The 22,576-nt window shown below is 49.9% G+C and overlaps 2 protein-coding genes across 7 annotated transcripts in view; one reads left to right on the forward strand and one right to left on the reverse strand.

The window, feature by feature from the left end:
• APH1B (aph-1 homolog B, gamma-secretase subunit) overlaps window positions 1-22,576 on the reverse strand; it is a 140,212-nt gene that overhangs the window by 22,121 nt on the left and 95,515 nt on the right. The window lies entirely within an intron of this gene.
• The window catches only part of CA12 (carbonic anhydrase 12), a 51,182-nt gene continuing 36,569 nt past the window's right edge, over window positions 7,964-22,576 (forward strand). For all 6 annotated transcript variants that reach the window (XM_042941795.1, XM_042941796.1, XM_042941797.1 and 3 more), the window contains exons 1-2: window positions 7,964-8,149; window positions 13,223-13,243. In XM_042941795.1, coding sequence (XP_042797729.1) covers window positions 8,068-8,149; window positions 13,223-13,243 — 103 coding nt within the window. In that variant the 5' untranslated portion in view covers window positions 7,964-8,067. The remainder of the gene's footprint in view (window positions 8,150-13,222; window positions 13,244-22,576) is intronic.

Below are 22,576 nucleotides of genomic sequence, written 5' to 3' on the forward strand. Positions count from 1 at the left end.
CTATGAACTGGGCCTGTGTTAACATGTTTTTTGTCTCAGAGGGGTAATGACTCTGAGATCCTTCTTATCACAGGGGGATCAGATGCCTTCACTAAAGATGAACAACTCAATAGTAACAAGCATCAGTACACTTTGTAATTATGGAGTATGGAATCCTTCCTAAATGTTTCAAAAGAATTGTACAAATTCTCACTGGAATTAATTGGCACAGTTTCTGTTACAAAAATGGAATGACTGAGGTATCTGAGGCATTTTTCCTTCCCATCCTCCCCAAGAGAAACAGAATTCGAAGATGTAAGTAACCTAGTTATAATTTATTCCACTGTAAAGTGAGCCTCAAACTCTTTTTTTTTTTTTTTTTCTGGATCACCAGTTTATAATCCAAGGATATAACTCGGGGTGCCTGGGTGGCTCAGTCAGTTAAGCATCAGACTCTTATCTTGGCTCATATCATGATCTCGTGGTTGTGAGACTGAGCCCTGTGTTGGGCCCTGCACTGGGCCTGGAGCCTGCTTGAGATTCTCTGTCTCTCTCCCTGTGCCCACTCTCCACTCTCTCTCAAAACAACAACAACAACAACAACAACAACAACAACAACAACAAACAGGGGTACTTGGGTGGTTCAGTTGGTTAAGTGTCTAACTCTTGATCTTGCCAGTCTCACGGTTCATGGGATCGAGTCCTGCGTCGGGCTCTGTGCTGACAGCATGGAGCCCATTTGGGATTCTCTCTCTCCCTCTCTCTCTGCCCTGCCCCTTTGTGTGCATGCACGCATGTATTTCTCTCTCTCAAAATAAATAAATAAACATTAAAAAGAAAACCCCACACATTTAAAGGGTGCAACTCAGGAACAGATGGCTGAGCTGCAGGGGATGAGGTCTGGGGAAGGGGTATGGAGCTTCCATGCCTCTTCAGGGCCCACCCTCCCCACATCTCCATGTGCTCACCAACCCAGAAGTTCTTTTGTTTTTTTCTGGAGGCTTCATTACATCAGCATGACTGAGGAAATCATTGGCCGTTGGTGACTGATTCAACCTCCGGCCCCTCTCCTCTTCCCTGAGCCTCAGACTCTTGATTTCAAGGATTGGGGGATGGGGTGGGCATAAAGATGTTAGTTCCATAGGTAAGATTTCTTTACTCATCTCAGTGAGCTCACCGTGCAGCCTTTCCTCAGGGAGGTATCTCTAGTTCACTGGTCATACTCTCTTGGGTGAGAGAACAATGAAGCCTTGGCTGCCTATCTGCTGTCCTTGGCCACCGGGTACACCTGAGCCCTTTCTCAGGGCTTGAGATGGAGCTGGGTCCTTGCCAAGGGCTGGCACCTGACCCGAGAGCCAACTCTACTTGGATGGTCTGTTGAGATGCTCAGTGGCCCTCACCTGTCCATGTCATGAAGCCAGCAATGTTAACTGCACCAGGCTTCCAGCCTACTGAGTCTCTGCCTGGCACTGGGGACGAAGGAAGGTGGGAGTTGCTTGCCAGTTTTCTTTGAAAGGAAAGGAAATGAGGGATCAGATTATAAATTCCTGCAATTGTAAAAAACAAGGGTATCGAAGCAAGAGGAAATTACTAGCTTATTCTAATAGCATGTGGCATCTCTGAGCTCAGGAGTACCTCCCAGCTCTGAGATTCTAGTGATCAGGCATTTCCCGTGATAAAGTAGTTCTGAGTCTCCTTGATTAAAAGGTATCATTGCTTCTGTAGGAAGGCTGGTGTGTTATGACAAAAGTGACATTCTTTGAGAGGCCAATGTGTAAAATTAGGGGAAAAGAGATGTCTTGAGATCTTCACTCATTCTTCTCTTAGGGTTCATGAAAGTTGGTGTGGTTGCCCAAACCAGGGAAGTTGGTGGGGTTGCCTAAACCAGGAACAATGGGTGAAATAGTCCCCCATCAGCCATTCAAGGCCTTTCTATAGCAGAGAACTACCATTATATGGTGCTCATTATATGCCACTGGGCTAAGTTCTTTACAGGCCTAGCTTATTTTGTTTATTCCTCCTTATTGCTCTTTGGGGTATTCTTACTCTATGGCCCTCATCTCTTTAAAAAGGAAAACAGGAAGGGTGCCTGGGTATCTCAGTTAGTTAAGCATCTGACTCTTGATTTTGGCTCAGGTCATGATCTCACAGTTGTGAGATTGAGCCCTATGTTGAGCTCCATGCTAACAAGGCTGAGCATGGAGCCTGCTTGAGACTCTCTCTCTCTCTCTCTCTCTCTCTCTCTCTCTCTCCCTTTGCCCCTCTTCCCTTCTCACTCCCTCTATCTCTCAAAAAGAAAAAAAAAGAAAAAGAAATTAAGAAGAGAAAAGAAAAGAAAAGGAAAGAAAAGAAAAATAGGCAACTGAAAACTCAGAGAGGTTAAGTGACTTGCCCAAGTTCCCATGGGTAGTGAGTGGTGTTGCTGACTTTCAAAACCCAGGTTCATGTGATGACAAACTCTTTCCCTTATACCATTTGGCCTTCCTAACCCTGGGCGGAAGTTGTCAGAATTGATATGAGGACTATTCACTTTCGGTGAATAGTCCAGGATCTGGACCAAACCCCCGAGGTTAGAGAAGAGTGGATCCAACCAGCAGGGGTGAAAGGAGATGGATGTGAGAAACCTTAAGCTATTGTAGTCTAATTATATCTCCTAAGCAGTCTCTTGTCGGCTAACCATGGTTTTCAGAATCGTTTGCCTGGAAAGAGGAAACATATTGCACCAAGGTTTATTTTCACTGACAATGCGTACTTTCCTTGTGCATATAATTTTAAATTACTGTCATTTTGTTATTAATCATGCAGAGTGCTTTATAAAAGTCCTGATGACAAGCCATTATTTCCCACTTGACAGAAGCAACAGCTGAAGGATTCAGCGGACAAGTAGCTGGACCAGAGTCACAAGTTGCCATGGTAACTGGTGGCAGGGGCTGAATGAGAACTTAGGGTCCCTTGTTGGAATCCAGTTTTCATTTTCTTTGGTAAACCAAGGCCGAGATCAAAACAATATCTTTTGTTTCAAGCCCTCTCTTAGGAATATCGTGTTTGTCGAGTACTTTCACTTGGTTTTCCGACGTACTTTCACATGTATGGTCTCATCCCACACTCGAAACCCTGTGTGTGGCTAGACGTTCTTACTTCCACTTACAGATCAGAAAACTGAGGCCTATGCTGGACAAGAGATCTGCTATAAGCCCAGAGCTCATTCCTGGCAAAGCCATGAGTCCAGCATTCTTTCCTGTGGGTCACTCTACCCTGTGACGCTCCTGCCTGAAAGTGAGCAGGGTAGCTAGGGTTCACACAGAGGCTATGACTCCAAGCCACAGCTTCACAAGTGAAGAAGCCCATGTGAATAAAGCTACAAAAGTGACTGCATTTTCAAAGACCTAGACACTTGCACCAGGATCAAGGGGTCTGTGCAAGTCTTGGCCCAGAGGTCTCCTCAGCTATTACCCAGTCAAAGGAAAACCTGTGGCTTTTTCCTTCCTTCTTCCTTTCCTTTCCTCCCTCCCCTTCCTTCCTCCCTTCCTCCTTTCCTTCCTTCCCTCCTTCCTTCCTTCCTTTTCCTTCCTTGTCCTTCCTTTTCCTTCCTTCCTCCCTCCCTCCCTTCCTCCCTTCCTTCCTTCCTTTCCCTCTGCCTTCCTCCATACTCCCTTTCCTTGGTTCATTATATAACAAGTCCATTAATATAACAAGTAACTAGGCAGTCGGGCTCATATTCTCATTTGCTGGAGAGACGTGTCATATCAAAGCTCTGTGGTCTCAGGTTCCTCGTATCACATTTTGGCAGATGTGCTATGCGTTGATCAGAGTGCAGGGGCTCTCAGTAACCCCATGGGGGTCAGGGAGGACACAGCCACGGCCCATGCTGGGCATTCTGGCACATTGTGCCCCTAATCCACAAATAAATGATCAAAGCATCTAAAAAATGAAAGAATCCTCATCCTACAAGGATATAAAGTATCCCCATCTAAGGTATTTGTTAGGGGAGCCGTGAAAAGAGCCTGCCTGGGTCTTGGAGACAGAGAATTGTCTGGTTGAGGATTCAGTTTCTGCCACCCAACAGCCTCGTTCAAGGAAAGGAGTTAACCTTGCCAAGCCTCAGATTCCTTATCTGTGAAATGGCAATCCTAACACTATCCCCACAAGCTGTTGTAAGAATAAAGTGCCATGCACAGTGCCAAACAGTGGGTACTCACTAAATGTTAGTCCTCTGCCCACTAGTCCTTTCGTTAGCCCCATAAACAAGTCATTCCCAGCTGAGTAACACTGTTTGTTTGTTTGTTTGTTTGTTTGTTTGTTTGTTTGTTTTTAAGTAGGCTTCACGCTCAGCCTGGGGCCCAGCACAGGCCTTGAACTCAAGGACCCTGAGATCAAGACCTGACCTGAGATCAAGAGTCAGATGCCTAACCGACTGAGCCACCTGGGCAACCCTGAGTGACACTATGTGAAAAGTTGGTTAATACCTTAGGAAATCAAATTCTTTTTTTCTCCTTAAAAAAAATTTTTTTTAATGTTTACTTATTTAGAGAGAGAGAGAGAGAGAGTCAAAGTACGAATGGGGAAGGGCAGAGAGAGAGGGAGACACAGAATCCAAAGCAGGCTCCAGGCTCTGAGCTGTCAGCACAGAGTCCAACGCGGGGCTTGAACTCACAAACTGTGAGATCATGACCTGAGCCGAAGTCGGACGCTTCACCGACTGAGCCACCCAGGTGCCCCAGGAAATCAAACTCTTTATACTGGAATGCTTATGGCTACACATTAGCTTATGTATGGACAAACGATGCCAGCTCTGGGAAAGAAGAGATTGGTATTAGCAGTGTGCTTCAGAGGTTTTATGAAGTCACAGAATCTAATTCTTATATGGATGATGTCTTCCCTCATTGCCCCAGGCAGAGTGGTTCCCGTCTGGTTATACATCAAGCTTCCATCACACTTATTCCAATCTGATATAGTTGTTTATGAGGTTGTTTTATGTTTCCACACTCTCCAAGAGCAAGGAGAACGCCTAGCACAGCGCCTAGCATACAGAGGGTGAATGAATGAACAGAAAAGTTTCCACTCGCCCTCATTCCAGCCATATATCATTTCTGTTAGTCACCCAGGGACCAGGATTACAACCTGCACTATACAGAGGAGGAAACTGAAGTTTCAAGAGGTTGTACCACTGTCAAGGCCATTCGGTAAGTAGTGATGGGGCAGGCACTTCAGCCCAGACCCCCCGACACCAAATCTCGAGGTCCTTTGCCCCACACTTCTCTGCTCTTTGACTCAGCAGCCTCGCCCTCTCGTCAATTCAGATGGCGACATTATACAGGAGCTCCTCACCCTGGAACCTTCTGCCTGGGCATGTTGTTTGGTGGCCAGCTGCCACATTTTGTGTGCCACAGGTCCGTTTTCCACCTTAACCCATTGAGTAATGGATTATTTATTGGCGGATGACAGCCCCATCTGATGATGGCAAAGCGAGCCCGTGCATGTCCAGTTACGCAGGCTTCAGGGAGCCTCTGGCAGGGAAGGCTCCCAGAGTTGGGAACTTAAGCTGGTTAGGTTTGTGCTGTTTGTTGGGGAGCGAGGGGGTGCTTGATGTTCAGCTTTAATACTTCAGAAATTTGGTCACTCCATCCATTCCTGCTTGCTTTTCCCCCTTTCTGATCCCCTAAACTTAAAAAAAAAAAATCACTCAAAGCAGGGCAATTGGATCTTAGTTGATATTCTCAATTCTCTTTTGATTGCTATCCATTCTTTACTAATTAACCATATCTCTGTTCTAGACATGCAGTGAACATCCCAGCCCTCTCCTTTCTCTCCACCAAACCCACTTCACAATCTTGCCTTAGTCTTCTATTAAATCCCCCCTCTTTTCTAAACCCGTCCACCTCGATCTCGGAGGACCCTTGGAGAAGACTTAGAGATGCATGTTCAAGGAGAAATTGAACTTAATGTTTAGCCAGACATAATGGGAAAACACCTGAACTGAGAGTAACGAAAAGTGTGTGCATGGCCCAGGGTACCTTTAAGTCGTTGTGAGACGTGGGGTGAATGATTTCATCTGCACAGGTTCAGTGTGTGCATCTCTGAACCTGCAACAGCTCTTCCCTATCTCTTGTGTCCTTCAAGTACATTTAATCTTCTAAAGTCCTTGATGACAAATCGGAGGCAGGAATGTCTTAAGAACTGTAAGTGAACTGTTCACTCGATGCTCTGGAGCTTAGTCAAGGCTCTTTATCAAGATTTGGAGGCAGAAAAGGTCATCCTTAAGCCTGCTGTGGTCTGGAAGTGCCGGTAACAAGATTGTCTTTGTAGCTACTTCCTTACAAAGACTTCAGGGCTCTTGATTAATGCAAACAGTAGCTGAGCTGCTGGGGACAGAACAGTAGCACCCCTTCTAATGTGGGTGGCATGTGCTTGCTGGTGACCGTCAGCACAGAAGCTGCTCTTCCCTCCAAAACCTGCATGGACAAGTGGTTTCCCTGGTCACTGAGGCCAGCCTGAGAGTCCACATAGGCTGAGAGTCAGCACAGACCGGAGAGATGGGAGGCTGGTCAGGCTGCTGTGGCCAAGAGAAGAGGGCAGGATGGGCCAAGTCACAAAAGCAGGGGTCGTGTACCAGGGCCGGTGGGTGCCCTTCAGCAGACCATGTGGTCTGTACAGCGTCTATAGGCAGCTGGAGCCAAGAGAACAGGCAAGGTCGCAGAGCAGGAAGGAAATTGAGCCCAGCACGGGGAGCAGTGCAGATATGGAGAAGGCCCGGGGAAGCCAAAAGAACAAACGACAAGGATGTGGGAACGGCAAGTGGCAGTAACAGCAGGAGGAAGATGTATCGAGGCAGCAGGTTAGTAAGACTTTTGACTTAACAAATGAACATGGACTAAATACAAAGGGGAATCAGAACCATGAGTATGTGACTAGATGTATGTATACACATACTTAAAAGAATACAGGGGTGCCTGCGTGGCTCAGTCAGTGAAGCACGGGACTCTTGATTTCAGCTCAGGTCATGATCTCCAGTCATGAGACTGAGCCCCATGTCCAATTAGCGCTGGGCATGAAGCCTGCTGAAGCTTCTCTCTCTCTCCTCCCTCTGCCCCTCTTCTGCTTGAGCTTTCTCTCTCTCTCAAAAAAAAAAAAAAAAAAAAGAAAAAGAAAAAGAAAAGAATACAGATATGTGAGAAAAATGGGCAGAAATGAGCAACAGGTGATGATAATATGCATTGGAAGCAGAACTCAGACATTGATGCATGATGCAAAATGCCTAGTACAGTGCCTGACACATAGAAGGTACTCAATAAATAATCGAAGTCTTTTTCTACCCCACAGAAGGGACACCCCGCCCCCCAGCTTCGTAGAGAACGGATTGGTACTACGAACAAATATGAGCCTTGTCTACTTAACATGTTACTAGGGAAAGTCTAATTGCTTCCTAAAGCTGTTCACTGCCCACCCTATTTACCTATTCTTAATTAATTAATTTCTTTGTGTGCAAATTCAAAAGCAGGCTGCACTGCACAACCTGCGGAAATTCTGAATTGGAGTGCAGCCCCTTTGCTGTCCTTTCCAGTCCCTGATGTGTGTGCCCGGTCCAGGCAGGCACACAACTGGGCGTCCCGAAGGAGGCACTTGTCCCTATGGCATTATACTCAGGGCGCTTCTCACTTAAGGGCAGCCACAGATCAAGGCGGTGACCAGTGGAGCCAGTCCCCAGCCGCACCCGTCCCGGCGGGGCCGAGGCAGGCGGCTCTCGACCCACACCTGCCCGCTGCTCCCAACGAGCCCCGGATTCCCGGGTCAGCGCTGCCCCGCGGAGCGCGGCTCGAGTCAGGCTACAACTCACCTCGCAGCCCCGGGCACCAGACCTCCCGTAGGCAGGGCGTTCTCCCCCCCCCCCACCCCACCCCAGCACGATGACATCATGTGTTTGGGGCTGAGTCGCTCCTTAAAAGCAGCCCGCGGGGAGCCCGGAGCCCGAAGAGCAGACGTGCTCGCAAGGCGGCGGGGCTTCGCGCACGCGGTCCCCAGCGCGGAGAGCCCGGGAGGGGACGGAGCGGGAGCCCAGGCTGCGCCCCCGCCGCGCCCCGGCAGCCAGCGATGCCCCGCAGCCTGCACGCCGCCGCCGTCCTCCTGCTCCTGTGCTTAAACCAACAGCCTGCCGGCCCGGCCCCGCTCCACGGTAAAGTGCCTGCCTCTTCTTTCCTCCCGGTCCCAGGAGCTCAGCTACACCTGGACGGAGGGTTTCCTGCAGGGCTCTCTCTCTCTCTCTCATGCTAAAGCAAAATCATTGCGGGGGAGCCGGGAAGGACATGCATACTTTCAAACGCGTGTTTTTAAGACAATCTAGAAAATGCGTTTTAGGAAATTCGTTTTCTTTTGGAAGGCACGACCTGTTGCGGTTGGGGGAAGCATGTCGTCTTCGGATTGAAAGATGTTTTGTGTGTTCTTTGAGCTCCCGCCAGCTCGGCAGGGGCGGCTTGGGAACTTGCTGAAGGGAGGAGAAAGGGAACCGGGATTTAAGGTACTGTGCCTCGGTCCACGTGTAGATGGCAGAGAAGTGAGTGTGGCCTTCTGGGCTGCGTGGTTACCAGGAGGGGTTTGCCGCGCCCCAGTTGCAGAACCTTCCACAGTGGAGGATGCTTTTCTTTGGAGGAGAGACTCTCTACCATGACGTTTTACCTCCAAGTCTAAGGGATGATGCATCCCATCCTTAATCACTGTTTTTCTCCAGAAGGGCTCCACTATCCTGAAGGGAAGTGTGTGTGCACTCAGGAGAGCATACACACATCATTTCTGAGTGTAATTAGGGCCCTTAACCCCGAAGGGCTGGAGGCTGAGGGTGCCCAATGGGATGACAGGAGACGGGGAGGACCTGAACTGCAGGCTCAGGTCAAGGCAGTGAGTTTGGGTGAGCAGCCAAGGTCAAGGTTAGTTCATCCTTAGGAACAAACAGCAGGACTCCAACCTGTCCCCTGCCTCTCCAGCTGCCGGGAGAGCACTTTTCTTGAGGGTAGATGGTGACATTTGTGGAAACTTCTGGGTGGCTAACCGATGGTGGCTCCTGCCCTTGACAGAGTCTGTCCCAAGTTGTAGGGGCATTTGTAGGTGCCTGGTTCCTGGACCGAGATTAGGGTGAAACATTTATAGGAGGCCTGAAAGTGACTATGATGGCTGGAAATGGTTCCTCCCCTACTAGGCAGTGGTCATGGGACATTGGACCTCCTCTGTAGCATGCAAGCTCCAACCCTCCTCCTCTCCTGGAGGTCACTGTGCCCGTGGGGCAGGGCAGGAGGAAGGTCTGGGGAGCTGGCCTGTTGCAGCTTTGGCATCACTCTTAATTCAACTCAAATCCGCTGGCTGGCAAGATAGGCTTGATATTATTTCCCCTATCTGGCCCAGGAGAAATAGAAGGTGGGTGGGAGAAAGGGGTTATTTAAAAGTGGAAATTAATTTTTACAGTTGCAGACTTTGACATGTATTCCCCTCTCAAGAAAGCTGCACCAAGACCTGAAGTTTTGCTAGAAATCTCCCTTGTAGTTCCAAGCTGATCAAGATGGGAGAGAAACAGCCATTTATTGGCTCACCTTCCAGAAAGCCTGTTACTCCCCTCACTCCTCCTCCCTGCTGTCTCTTCCCCTGTCTCCCTGCCCTCCCCTCCTCTTCTTCCCCTCTTCTCCGTGCCCTCCCTCTTCCTTTCCTTTCCCTCCTCCTTTGCCTTGCTTCCCTCCCCATTCTCCAAGTTGGGGCGGGGGAAGCTTGAAGTAAAAAAATTCACTTTCACCCCACACTGAGTAGCCAGCCTGCCTACCCCCAGAGTTGAAGAACACGGGTTTTATTCTGCTATTCCTCATGCAGGTTTCTTGGCTATTTAACTGCCTTGGGGGACAAGGTCAAAGCAAACGTCACTGAGACGTAGAGTGTCAGTATTAACCCAAGGTTGGGAATGGAGGGGGGTGAAACTAGGTAAAGAGGTCGGAGTGTGGTCTGCCCTCCCCCTGGAGCACTTAAACTTCCAGTGTTTGGCACTGGTGAATGTCTGAAAAAAATGACTTGAGTCGGGAAGGAGGGAATGTAATAAAGTGAGGTCAAGTGTCTTCTGGAGAAAACCTTGGAATTTTTAGTTGCTGTGGGGGAACATTTCAATGAATTCTGCAGAGCCTGCTCTGTCTGAACCTGGTATAGAAAGCTAGACAGTCTCTGGCCTCCCCAATGACAGTTACTCAGAGAAGGTTCTAACACCCAGGACAGGGAGCAGGCGGGCCCTGAACCCTTGGCCTGGATCCTTATCCATACTACTTCCTCAGTGAGCCCTCAGGGCATTCTCCCTGCCCAGTACAGAGTAGGCCTGCAGGTTCTAACAGGCACTGAGCTGAGCCTCCAACATCTAACAGAAAAGATCACCTTTCCAGGAAGGGGAACATTTTCCTTCTGGAAGAGCCTGCTCCCTCAGGAAGCCTCTGAAATGTGGCTGAAGGAGACTTGGCCTGGCCTGCCTCCTGTGTATGGTCAGGTGAGTCTGTTAAGACTCCTGCCCCTAGGGGTACCTGGGTGGCTCAGTTGGTTAAGTGTCCAACTTCAACTCAGGTCATAATCTCGTGGTTCGTGAGTTTGAGCCCCGAGTCAGGCTCTGTGCTGACAGCTCGGAGCCTGGAGCCTGCTTCGGATTCTGTGTCTTCCTCTCTCTCGGCACCCCCACCCCCAGCTAGTACTCTGTCTCTCTCTCTCTCAAAAAAAATAAACATTAAAAAAAAAAAGACTCCTGCCCCTAAAGCTAGAGGCGAGGAACCAGGAGGTGCTACTTGCAGATAAAGTAAACATAAACACACACACACACACACACACACACACACACACACACATTTCCTTTAGAAAGTCTTCCTAAGGTTAATTTTGAGCTGAAGATGGACCAGGCTGGGCCTTGACCTTCATCTGAAACCCCCTCCCCCTTAGACTACTCTCCCCTTCATTTTATCATGCTTCCTCTCCCCAGCCTCCAGCTCCTGAGTCTTTCCAGAGACTGCCATTTGTATCTTGGTCTTAAGGACCAGGCAGGCCTGCTCGGGGAGAGGAGGGTGGGAACGTTTACTCTGGATGCCGCTTCTTTTTAAAGACCGAGTCCTTGGTCCTGTGAGGCTTTACGGTCCCAGATGTCCACTCTATACCACTGGTCCCTGAGCTTTCCAAAGTATCACACAGATGCCTCATCAGAGGAAGAGCTACAACAGTAGGGAAAACCCCAGCGTGGCCAGCTTTGGGGAGGAGAGCGGAAGGTGCGGAAGACTGGGGCTATGATTTGATTTGGGGCAGGTGCAATTCAACTTCTGGACAAGGCAGGACTGCTCACGGGCAGCAGCTGTGTTTCTGGTGGTCTCCAGGCTCACCGCAGCGGCCCGTCTCTCCGGGTTAGGGGCGAGGATAAACTCCCCGGTTACTTGTGAACTTCTAGATCCTGAGCTTCCAAGTGTGCTGCCCAGCCTAAGTGGCAGTCTTTCTTCTGTCTCTGAAATCCATGATTGTATTTTAATAATGAACCCCTCAGGCAAAACCGCTGAAGGAAAATGTTCAGCAAAGAGGGTTGAGGTCTTCTGTAGCTTGGTTCCACGGCAATGCCTCCTTTGTTCCTTTGCAGTGTTGTTTCAGTAAAAGGTCCAGCGGTACACTTGGGGGTAGTGTACAAGTTCGGTTTCCCCATGGTTCTGAATGTCTTCATCTAACTCTTAATTCAGGGAAGGTTAATCTTAGGACTGTTAACTCCTATGGGGTCCAGAGCAGGTTTTAGAGGGTCTGTGGACCTCTGGAAATTAACTGTATGTGAAATCTTGTGTGTCCAAGCCTACAGGCATTTTTTGGGGAAGAGGTCCTTAGGTACTCATCGGATATTCTAAGAGATCTGAACACCCCCTTCTTTCCCACACTACAGATTGAGAAGGAGACTCAACGATTTCCAAACTTTTTTTAAAGTTTATTTATTTTGAGAGAGAGGGGGAAGGGAGAGAATGAGCAAGAGAGGGACAGAGAGAGGGGGAGACAAAGCATCCAAAGCAGGCTCCGTGCCGACAGCAGAGAGCCTGATGCGGCACTCGAACTCACAAACTGTGAAGTCACGCCCTGAGCCGAGCTCAAGAGTCGGACACTTAACCAAATGCGCCACCCAAGCGCACCCTCCCTTTTTTAAAAAACTCTTTTAGCTTTGCAAAATCACCATTGGCTTGAGTAGAAAATGGCCAGTTGTGCTAAGTGAGCAGATTGCTGGTCAGTTAAAGCTTTACTGCAAATCAATTCCCAGGAGAGAAAGGAGCCGTGAGAGCCTCTTCTGACTATACCCCGTGGGCCCAGAATGATGGAGGCCTCCAGAGAAGCCAGGAGAGGCACTTAGGATTTAGAGAGTCCCTCTCCCTGGCGGTGTCCCCTGAGACACCCTGAGTCTCGATTCAGGGTCTCTGTGTCCTTCTGGAGGTGACGAGGGAGGTGTCAGGCGGGGTACTAAAAGTGCCGCCCAGCAGCCTCTTTTCCCAAACTGTGTTTTGACGTGGGAACAGAGGACTTCTACCTGTGAAGGGCGTGGAGCGGGAGGGGGTAGGCGGCTTCCATTATATTCCTGGCAGAACTTCTCCACGTTCTTACCGCCCCTGGCCTTCTAACGCAGGTGAGGGTGGCAGCTTCCTCCACGAAGAACATGCCTTTTGAGATGACTTTTCTCCTCTTTATGCACGGAGGTGAACCGCTCTCCAGGGTATGCTGTTCAGTGGGAAGGAGCAAGATGCAGACCCACGTTTCCAGTATGCGGACGTTTGTGTGCAAAGGGGGAGAAAGAACGTGATTACATGTGTGTGCGTAGTCAGACCGTGAAAATGTTCTCATCAACTATAAAACTGGCTGTCTCTAATGGAAGCAGGGAGAGCGGGTGGGAGGAGGAGCTTTCACTGGTACCTTTCGGGAGCTTTTGGGTTTTGAGCCTTGTGAATTTTATTACGTATTCAGAAAAATAAAATTTGGCTTAAGATCTGGGAGGCTTCTAATCAAGAAGCCCCCTCCCTGATCCTTGATCCCCTGCCCGAACCCATGGCCTTGTGCCTCCCTCTGGAGCATGGTGACTCTGGGAACCGGTTGTGCTGACACCGACTCCAATGACGTCTTACGCCTGGGTGTCCACCTCCTTTGTGACCGCACCCGTTTCAAAATAAAATCTCTAGTTTTCTCCAGCTTGCTCAAGTTCAGTTGCACTTACTTTGCCTTGTTTTGTTCTTTGCAGGATCCAAGTGGAGCTATTTTGGTAAGTAGAGATCTTGCATACTTTTTTATTTTTGAGGAGATGGATGGCTGTATTTAATGAGAAAGCCAGAAACTCCACCATCTGTGGAGGTGACAGTGGGGGTTGAGAAGAGCAACTCTGCTATCATTAAAAGGGGGTACCCCGGCTTCTGTAAAGGACAGTTCCACCCAGGTTCCACGCAGCACTTTCTCCAAGCCGAGGAGCCTGCTCTGTGCACTTAAACTGTGAATCCCAGCGTTAAGGTTTCCAGCTTCCTGCAAGGATTTCTACCAAACCTCCCAGGTGAATGTGCCCGGGTTACCTCCAGACTGCAAGGGCCTTGGCTAGGAGAGAGACCTTCTCCTATGGAGGACATTTATTCTCCAAAAAACAAAGAACAAAGGGCTCCTTTCTGGAAGTTTGGCTCAGGCCCCAGGAGTTAAGCTGTCAGTGTGCCTAGGATTAACTTCTTGTTGCCATGTTTGTAAACAAGCATAGTTCAGGGGTAGTGACAGTCCTTCGTGAAAGAGGGATGCCTGCCTTGTGCATGAGGAGAGAGAGGGACATTGAGTAAGCAATGGGGTTTCTGCGGGATTGGCTCAAGAATGACATTAGCCACTTCTGGCGGGCCTGCAAGGTTAGCAGCCTGAAATCAGCCCAGCTGCTGTGTCGCAATGAGCTGGAAATTTGGTCATCAGCTGGGGTGGGAATGGAGGCCAAGTAGCAGGTCCACTGACAAGCACAGGAATGTTAATAATGTCTTGTTAGGGACGGTCACAAGCAATGGGCAAGATGGACTGGTATAGTGAGGAGGCTGGGACTGCCTCACTGGCACAGGAGGAGTGGTGACAGGCAGAGGAGTTGATCTCGACAGCGTAAGCAGAATCCAAAAAAGGTCTGCCTTAGATTTGCAAAAGCTAGCCTCTGGATGTTTGTTAACCCAGGAGGCACAGCAAAGTCACTGAGCTAATTAACCAATGATCCTACAGGTCAAGGTCCCCTTGGTCCTAGCACTGCATGGCTCCATCATTACTAACATCCCTTATGTATTTGCTGTGTGCAAGGCACACTGCGGAGTGCGTGGGTGATCAGAAGGGTGGGCTGTGGTCTGTACCTGGGAATACTTTAAGCTCACAATTCAAAGCTAAATAGATAATGACAGGTAATAAGTGGCTCAGTGCTCTGATGGTTCAGAGGAGGATAGAGAGGGTTAGGGCTGGATGGTCAAGGAAGGCTTCCTGGAGGAGAAGGGCTTTCACCTGGGCCGTGAAGGATGGAGAGGATTCAGTGTGGTGGTGGATTCAGAGAAGTGGCATTGGCCAAGATGATGGGATCACATGAGTGGAGGCAGGAAATAAGGTGGTATTTGAGGGGCAACAAGTACAGAAAGAGGTGGGGCATCTGTGGCTCAGTTGGTTAAGCATCTGACTCGATTTCGGCTCAGGTCATGAGCTCATGGTTCAGGGGATCCAGGCCACACCCACACTGGGCTCTGCACTGACAGTAAGGGGCCTGCTTGGGATTCTCTCTGTCTCCCTCTGTCTCTCTGCCTCTTGAACACACACACACACACACACACACACACTCTCTCTCTCTCTCAAAATAAATAAATATTTAAAAAAAAAGAGTTATAGGGGAGCGATTAACTCTAAGTTCGGAAAGATAGGTTGGATTGAACAGGGGAGACAGGCAGGGGCAGGGCGGAGCTTTCCCACTTTTTCCATAGATGGAGGGGCAGGGCCGGGAGTAGTCTGTGTTTTAGGGAGAGTAATGTGGTGGTAGGGGCTGAAGAGGGAAGGAAAGGGCAGGGCAAGGGACGTGACAAAGGAAGAACCCACAGAGTCTGGGCCCCAGGGCTCCTCGGGAGGGTCAGTGTTGGGGGGTGCGTCAGGAGCGGTGCAGAAGCGTTTCTTCCTGACCACGGGCTCTGGCCGGCACCTCTGTAGCAGCCCCCTGCTGAGGAAGCAGAGGGCAGAGTCTAATGGTGCGTGACATTCGTGGGGTGAGCACAAAGACAGATCTGGCTTCCTGTTAGTGACATGAGTACACATGATGTGGAGTCAGCCCTCAGTGGGGGCCAGTGAAGGAGGACGAATGAAGGATGGCTGGGGATGGGTCCAGGCTGGCAGCGGGCACCTGTGCTCAGCGTCACCTGGCGAAACAGAGGGCCTGGCATAGGTGCTCGGGGGAAATGGTTTCCAAACAGTGAGGGCTGCCCTGAATGAGGCGAGTCCAACCAAATGCCACGTGCTAGTTTTCCCAGGCTGCAGACCTCAGCTACTCTGCACGTAAATGCGGGTGAGTCATCCTGAACCAGGGACCTCCCAAGGCCTGGAACACAGGGTAGGATTTCTAGAAGCACATGGAAAGAGAGCTCTTCCCCTCTCCCCCTCCACAAAGTCACCAGGCTGAGCTCCTGGATGGCCCGCCTGGAGACAGGAGAACCCTCTGATAGGCAAGATGCCCCCCCCACCCCCAGTCCTGTGCACCCCTCTGGGGTGGCTGGGGCGGCAGCTGGGTGCGTCAGCGGGGTTTGGAGCTGCCGAGCAGGCCCTCCCCACCGCTCGTCAGTCCCAGATCAATCCTGCTGAGCCCGGGAAGCTCCGCCGACTCTGGACTGGAGGGCACTTCCAGTCAGGTTGTCCTGTGAGCGGGAGATAAACGCCAGCCCGCTCAAGTCACTGTCTGCTGACGGAGGTCAGGGTAGCCGGGGCCCTCATGGGGTGGAGGTGACTGGAAGGAGGCACCAGGAGGGTGCTGGTCACGGTTAGATCCTTGGTGTGGGTGCTGTGCTCAGAGTGGGGAGAATTCATCAAGCTGTTCACGGATGCTCCATGCACTGTTCTGTACGTGTGTTATATTCAATAAAAGAGTCAACCAATTCCAGCTGGCTGGGAGAGTCGTCCTTACCCTGGAAGTTTTTTTTACTTCTCCCCCCACAAAAATGCCCCCCAGACCCCTTAGTGTGTTCAAAACGACAGAGCAGCCAAAAAGGATGAATGTGTTGGAACTAATGACCTAAGGACACGTCAGATGAGCAGAGAACGGGTGCCGTGCCCCATCCCTGAGCATAGCAGTCATTGCTATGGTTCTCCTTAGATGTGAGCTAGCTCAGAAACAGATACCATCATCTGCTAGAGATTTGGGAGATAAAAGATAAGCCTTCAAAGGAGATGGGATGGATGGGGAACATGGGGCAGGCATCCCACTCTCCTAGAGTCGGGGCCCTGCAGGACATCCGCTGGGTCAGCCCCACCATCCTGGTGCAGGGAACTCTGGAACGACGGTGGCGTGGCCTGGGGGCACCGGGCAGTGGGGTGCAGCCCCTCACAGGCCCTCCTGCCCAGCGTCTCTGCCATGTGGCCAGAAGGCCCTGGACTCTGGCAGGACTCCGTGTGATCCAGGCCCTGTCACTGCATTCCTCATGCTGCTCCCCTTGGTCCCAGACAATAGATTCCCTGTCTTAAAGGATTTTCCTTGGGAATCAGGCAGGGATCCTTCACGGGGCAAACCTCTCTGGTTTTCCCGACTCTGGGCTCCACCCACCTTCTGTCCCGAATCTTCTGGAACACTAAATTGCCACAAACAAGCTTTCCCTGACACATGACATCCTTCCCAAGGCCTCCCCAAACTCTACAGGCTAGATACGAAACAAGGGGGAGGTTGGGGGAAAAACTCTTCACTTTCTATTCTTTAGTATAGATAAAGGCAACTTGTGACCTCATTCTCAAATGTAGTATGGGAAGCAGACTAAGAGCTAAAGGGAGAACTTAAAACACAGGTAGGAAGCACATGCAATTAGTTAAGAACAGATCTTGTCTTAGGACTCCTGGGTGGCTCCATTGGTTAAGCATCCGACTCTTGGTTTTGGCTCAGTCATGAGCTCGTGGTCATGAGTTCAAGCCCCATGTTGGGCTCTGTGCTGAGCTCGGAGCCTGCTTAGGATTCTCTCCCTCTCCCTTTCTCCCTGCCCCTCCTCTGCTCTTTCTGTCTCCCTCTCTCTCAAAATAAATGAATAAACTAAAAAAAAAAAAAAAAATAGTTCTTGTCTTTACCAAAGGTAAGAGGCCCAACCAACTCCAAACACCCCAGTGACCCCCCCCCCCGCCCCTCCCCCGATTCCAGTTGCTGTCCTGAGGGTGAATGCCAAGAGGCACAGAGCACTGTGAGGAGAGACAGCAGGAAAAGGCTGGAACATGTTTCTCATACCAGGGAACTGAATCCCCAGCCCTATGCCTTAGGGATTTCCCTTGAGGCTAGCAATCCAACCCACTATCATTTATGAAATCTGTGCTGTTGTTCCAGTTACTTCTAACTGAGGTTGTGACATCCAGGGTCTGTTAGGATGTGGTATGGTCTGCCTACTCATACTCATTTCTCATCTCTTCTGAGCTGTGGAATTGAGGTTTGTGTGTTCGGGGGGATCCTGGCCTGTAGCTACCAAAATGCCTGCATTTTAGTGTTCATGGCTGGCCTTACCAGCTGGGTAGGACCATAGGGAAGCCAGGATTCGTTCCTAAAGGCAGGTGTAGTGGCTCGGGAGTGGGGGAGGCAGAAAACCAGGAGGAAGAAGTGGAAAGTGTATGGAACCCAGACCCAGGCAGACCTCCATGAATATCTGCTGGGCCGCTTTCTGGCTGAATGGCCTTAGGGAAGGAACTTAACCTCTCTGAACTTCAGTTTTTTTCAACTACCGAATGGGAGTAATAGCGTCTACTCCGTGGTTCTCAGATCAGTAGCATCAGCGTCACCTGGGACTCGCGATGCCCTTCCCAAACACTAAGAAAGAACTGGAAGAGGAACACATGAAGGAGGCTGGGAGGAAACAGCAACCTCTTCAGCTCCGGTTCTGTGGCAGTAAAAAAGCACCGTGTTTGATTTTGTTAGAAACGCAAAACCTCAGGCCCGTCCCAGATCTGCCTACAAATTAAAAAACTGGGGCTGGGCCCAGCCATCTATTTGGGGAAGCCCACCCGAGGATCCTGAGGCCCACTGGTGTCTGAGAAGCACGGGTCTGCTTCATGGAGGATTGAGAAAGATCACGTGTGGAAAGAGCCTAGTGGAGCCTGGCACATAGTGAGCCCCTAATACAGCTAATCACCATTTTCTTTCCCTCCACCCCACAGAGTGGAATTATATTGGCGAATATGTGGGAAAATGCCTTGTAAACCCTATCGCACCAAACAGACGTGAGCTGGGTTGGGAGGGGGTTGCTTCTTCGGGCTTTTCTGAATTGCCTGAGCTTTTAATAGCAAGGAGGTACTCCTTTTGTATTCTGAGCAAATGGACATTTCCTTTGTGAGAAAGAAAGGGACCGGGCAAAAAACACGAGCTCCTCACAGGCCAGAATGTTCCTTCTAGCTCTGTCCATTAGGCCAGGGAGAAGTCAGACATCATCTCCCTGGTGCTTTTCTGGCCTCTAGGGACCAGATACGTGGCTCCACAGCCATAGCCACCTCAGCCAGACAGCTGAAGTCACTGCAGCTTCCTTGGCCTCCCGACCCAGCCCCTGGCAAGCGCCAAGGCTGATCCTTGATTTAGGATGCCAGGGTGGAGGTCTGAACCTGGGCAGAAACCTGAGGCTGGGCTGTGAGGATTGTGAGCTAAGTAAGCCCAGCCCCAGGCAGAAACCCTCACCCACCTGAGGCAGAGTCAAGCTTTGGGACCGCAGGGTGAGAGCTGGCTGACTGATTGGAGCTAGGAGCAGGTCTCCTCAGGGGCCCCATCAGGCCTCCTGCGGTGCTCAGACTTGCGCCTCCTGCCCTTTGCCCCAGGCCTCCTGGTGAGGGCAGAACAGGGCCCCCCAGGAGCTGGTGAAAGCCCTTGGCAGCCCAGCCTCAGCACTGAACGGAAAGGAACCTCTGGGGTAAACTGGCTCAAAGGAAGATTTAAAGCAAAAAAAGGCTGAATTCAAAGCAGGTGTGTGAAGGAGGCTCTAGGCAGGGACTGGAAAGTCTGGTTTTCCGGGAGGGAGAGAATGGATCCGAGACCGTTTCTGCAATCCCCTGGGCGGGAGGGCCTTCCTTCCTGCTCTGTTACCGTCCTATGCAGCGACACCCACAGGGGTGAGGGGTACAGAAGCCCAGAAGCACAGCCAGACTTCCAGGGGCCACACCATGTGGCCAAGTGCCTGCCTTGGACAAAGACCATAATGGCTTGATTCTCAGACGCACATTTCCCCCACATTTTAGCGTCTCTGAAATAGGGACATACCATCAATGGTGTCTGGAAGCAATGAAATATGGTAGTTGTTCCACAAATACTCACTGAGAAGCACCCTGTTACATGCTAAGAACACGAGGAAAGGAGCTGAAATGATTACTTTTGATAACTCAATAGTGAAAACAGTGGGGGCAAAAAAGTGTAAAAATAATGGCTGGTACGCACACTGCCCAACACAGCATACGGGAATGATGGGTCATCATATTTGATTTTAAACTATAACGTTTTCCCATTTTCGGTTGATGTATGCTTTCTGTTTGATAATATTACAAGTACTCATAAACAAAGTAATTTAGGAGCTTTTTTTTTTTTTAACAAAAGTGTTTCTTTAAGAAGGAAGCTCCCCGATTTCCTCACAAGCACTCGATTTTATGCCAACCAGGAAGGAAGAAACGCCAGCTGCACCTCCTTCTGCCTATAAAGGCTGACTCAGAACTGGTGTAATTCGGAATGGTTTGTTTAAATCATCTTAACTTTTTAAATGGTTTTGCAATCATTAACTGGTGACTAGATCAGTTGGGTGACTCCTGGGTGAACTGGATGAGACCCGTCCAGACACCAGCACAGTCAGGGCAAGGTTCAGGCAGCCCCCACCTTCCAGGGGCTGATCACTCTGGAAAGGCTCCTTATGTTCAAAGTGAGATTTACTTAAAGCAGGGAACAAGGACATTGGCAAATGGTGCCTAGTGCTGTCGTAGCAGCGGCTGTTCCTGGGTGTTCCACCTTCTAGGAGGTGGACGAGGAGTGGAGAAGTGAGAAAAGGTGACTCTTAAGGTTGTTGAACAAAAACTCCCCCCCCCCCCCAAGACATTTTGTAGCAAGTCTGAGGCAATCATGCAAATGACTGTTTCCCTTTTGGCTTTGGCCACCAGGAAGCCCAGAGGCAAATTGGTGGCTCCAACTCGAGTAACTGTCTATTCTTCTATGACCTACAAATCTAAAGATTCTTCCTTATATCACCCTTCTGGTTTCTAGATATTTTTCCTGGTCCTGAGCCAAAAGGTTACAACAAATAGCTTTCTGGAATTTTTAGCTAGAAGGGACCTTATAGTAGGGATACTCTAGATTTCTACCACTCTTTTTTATTCTGCCCCCTCCATGGGCACCACTGCTTAAAAGATTTGTTTTAGCAAATTAATACATTAATGAAATAATCTTTCTCCTTTGTTATTAATCAAAGATGCACATAAAAACCAATCAGAGTTTTCAGTTAGCCCAAGATAATTGGTTCACATTCACTCCACAAATATTGAGTGAATACTAAGTGCCAAGTATTGGACTAGATGCTAAAGAATGACGAGTAAGGCATGGTCTCTACCATTGTGGAACTATGAATCTGGGAGGAGACAGTGAATTAGACAGGGCCTTACAATACAGAGAGATGAAGCATGGAAGAGACCTCACCTAGGGTTTGGGGGAAAGGACTAGAGAAAGCTTTCCTAGAGGAGGTGATATCTAATCTGAGATCTGGAGGACAGATAAGAGCAAGCCAGGCAAAGGGCAGGGCATGAAAGGGCACTGGGGGCCAAGGGACAACCTATGCAATGACCACCTAGGCTGGTATGTTCTAGGGACCACCCAAGAACCTTGATGAGGGGGACTGGGGCTGGGGAGGCAGGCCAGGGCCAGAGTGTGACGAGTGTGAGCCAGCTGAGGAGTTAGGACCTCATTCTGGAGGCAGCAGGGGACTGCTGGAGCATTCCAAGTACAAACCTGAGGTGATCAGATGAGCAGTTTAGAAGGATCATCTCAGCTGCAGGGTAGAGAGTGAATGGAGCGCGAACACTGGAGAAAGGGAGGCCAGAGGGATGTGGGAGAGGGGCTTAGGGGTCTGAACCAAGGGAGGGGGGATAGGGGTAATGACCTGTTGGTATAAATCAGCTGGAAATGTAGACACCTAACAGAAATGTAGACACGGTGAAGCCTGATTGTGGATGAGTGCCTGTCTCTGTTCAAACTGGCATCCAGACTGCCATATTGCCTACGTGGGATCCTGGGGTGTGTGTATGTGTGTGTGTGTGTGCGTGTATGGGACACTGATGTAGCCAAACCCCACCCCCACTTACAAATGAGGCAGGGGAAACTCACAGTTCCACAGTGGCCCAAACAGAGCAGGAGGCACCGAGCCAGGACCAGAACTTGTGTCTCCCGGTTCCCACTGCATGTGCTTTCCTGGTCATTTTGCGGATGTTTATTTTATACCAGGTGTTGCATACCCTAGACTGCACATCATGACATTGTGTAAAAGCCCTTGAGGAAAGGCAGTGATTTTTTTTTTAAAGTAAATAATGTAGATTTGCCAGGAACAAATAATGCCAAATTAACATGCTTTCCTTCCCCTCGTCAGGATAAAAGGCTTAGTGGTTAAAGAAAACACAATACGTTTTGACATAGATAAATATCTGATAAGGTTCCATGTGCCACACTCATGGGAAATGTAGATCAAGGACCAGTGTGGTTGGTAGGAAAAAAATCAATAGATTCCACACACACACACCCCCCCCCCCCCCGCCATCGTTACCGTTGGCAACACACGGCTGTTACTGTTGTCGGGGTTCCTCTGGGGGCATTCCTGAATCAATACCCTTCTCAGATTCTTAGGAAGAGGAAGGGCAGCTAAAGGAATGTGGTCATTGGAATCAGAAGGATCAGCGTTGGAAGGAAGAGTAGGGAGTAGAGGACAAATTGAGGTGAGGAAGCAGGTCAGAAAAGCAGATCAAGTGAGTGGGCTGGGTGGCAGGGGCAGAGGGAGCATCTAGTGGGCAAGTGTGTGAGCACGGGACACTGCAGGGCTAGAGGCAGCCGGCAAGACTGAAGAGGAATGCCTGACCATTGTGCTCTGTCCTGGTTCCTCAGGAAGGAGGGCGTGCCTATGCACCCACATACACATGCACACATGCACGCCCACATCCATATTCATGTGAGTATCTGCTTTCTGAGATGCGTCTGTACTCACACACGCTCACAATTCCATCCCCTAGCCTGTGAGCTGGCGTAGCCTCTCGGCTGGTTTCTGAGCCATGGTCTGTTTACACACTCAGCTTGGAGGGACCCTCAGGTGCAATCTTACAAGTGACTCCTCTGTGCCTCCTTCTGGCAGTGACCCAAGAACCTCCCCGGCTCTTGATAAAC

This window comes from Panthera leo, chromosome B3 (genome assembly GCF_018350215.1).
Source record: "Panthera leo isolate Ple1 chromosome B3, P.leo_Ple1_pat1.1, whole genome shotgun sequence".
Classification (NCBI taxonomy): Eukaryota; Metazoa; Chordata; class Mammalia; order Carnivora; family Felidae; genus Panthera; species Panthera leo.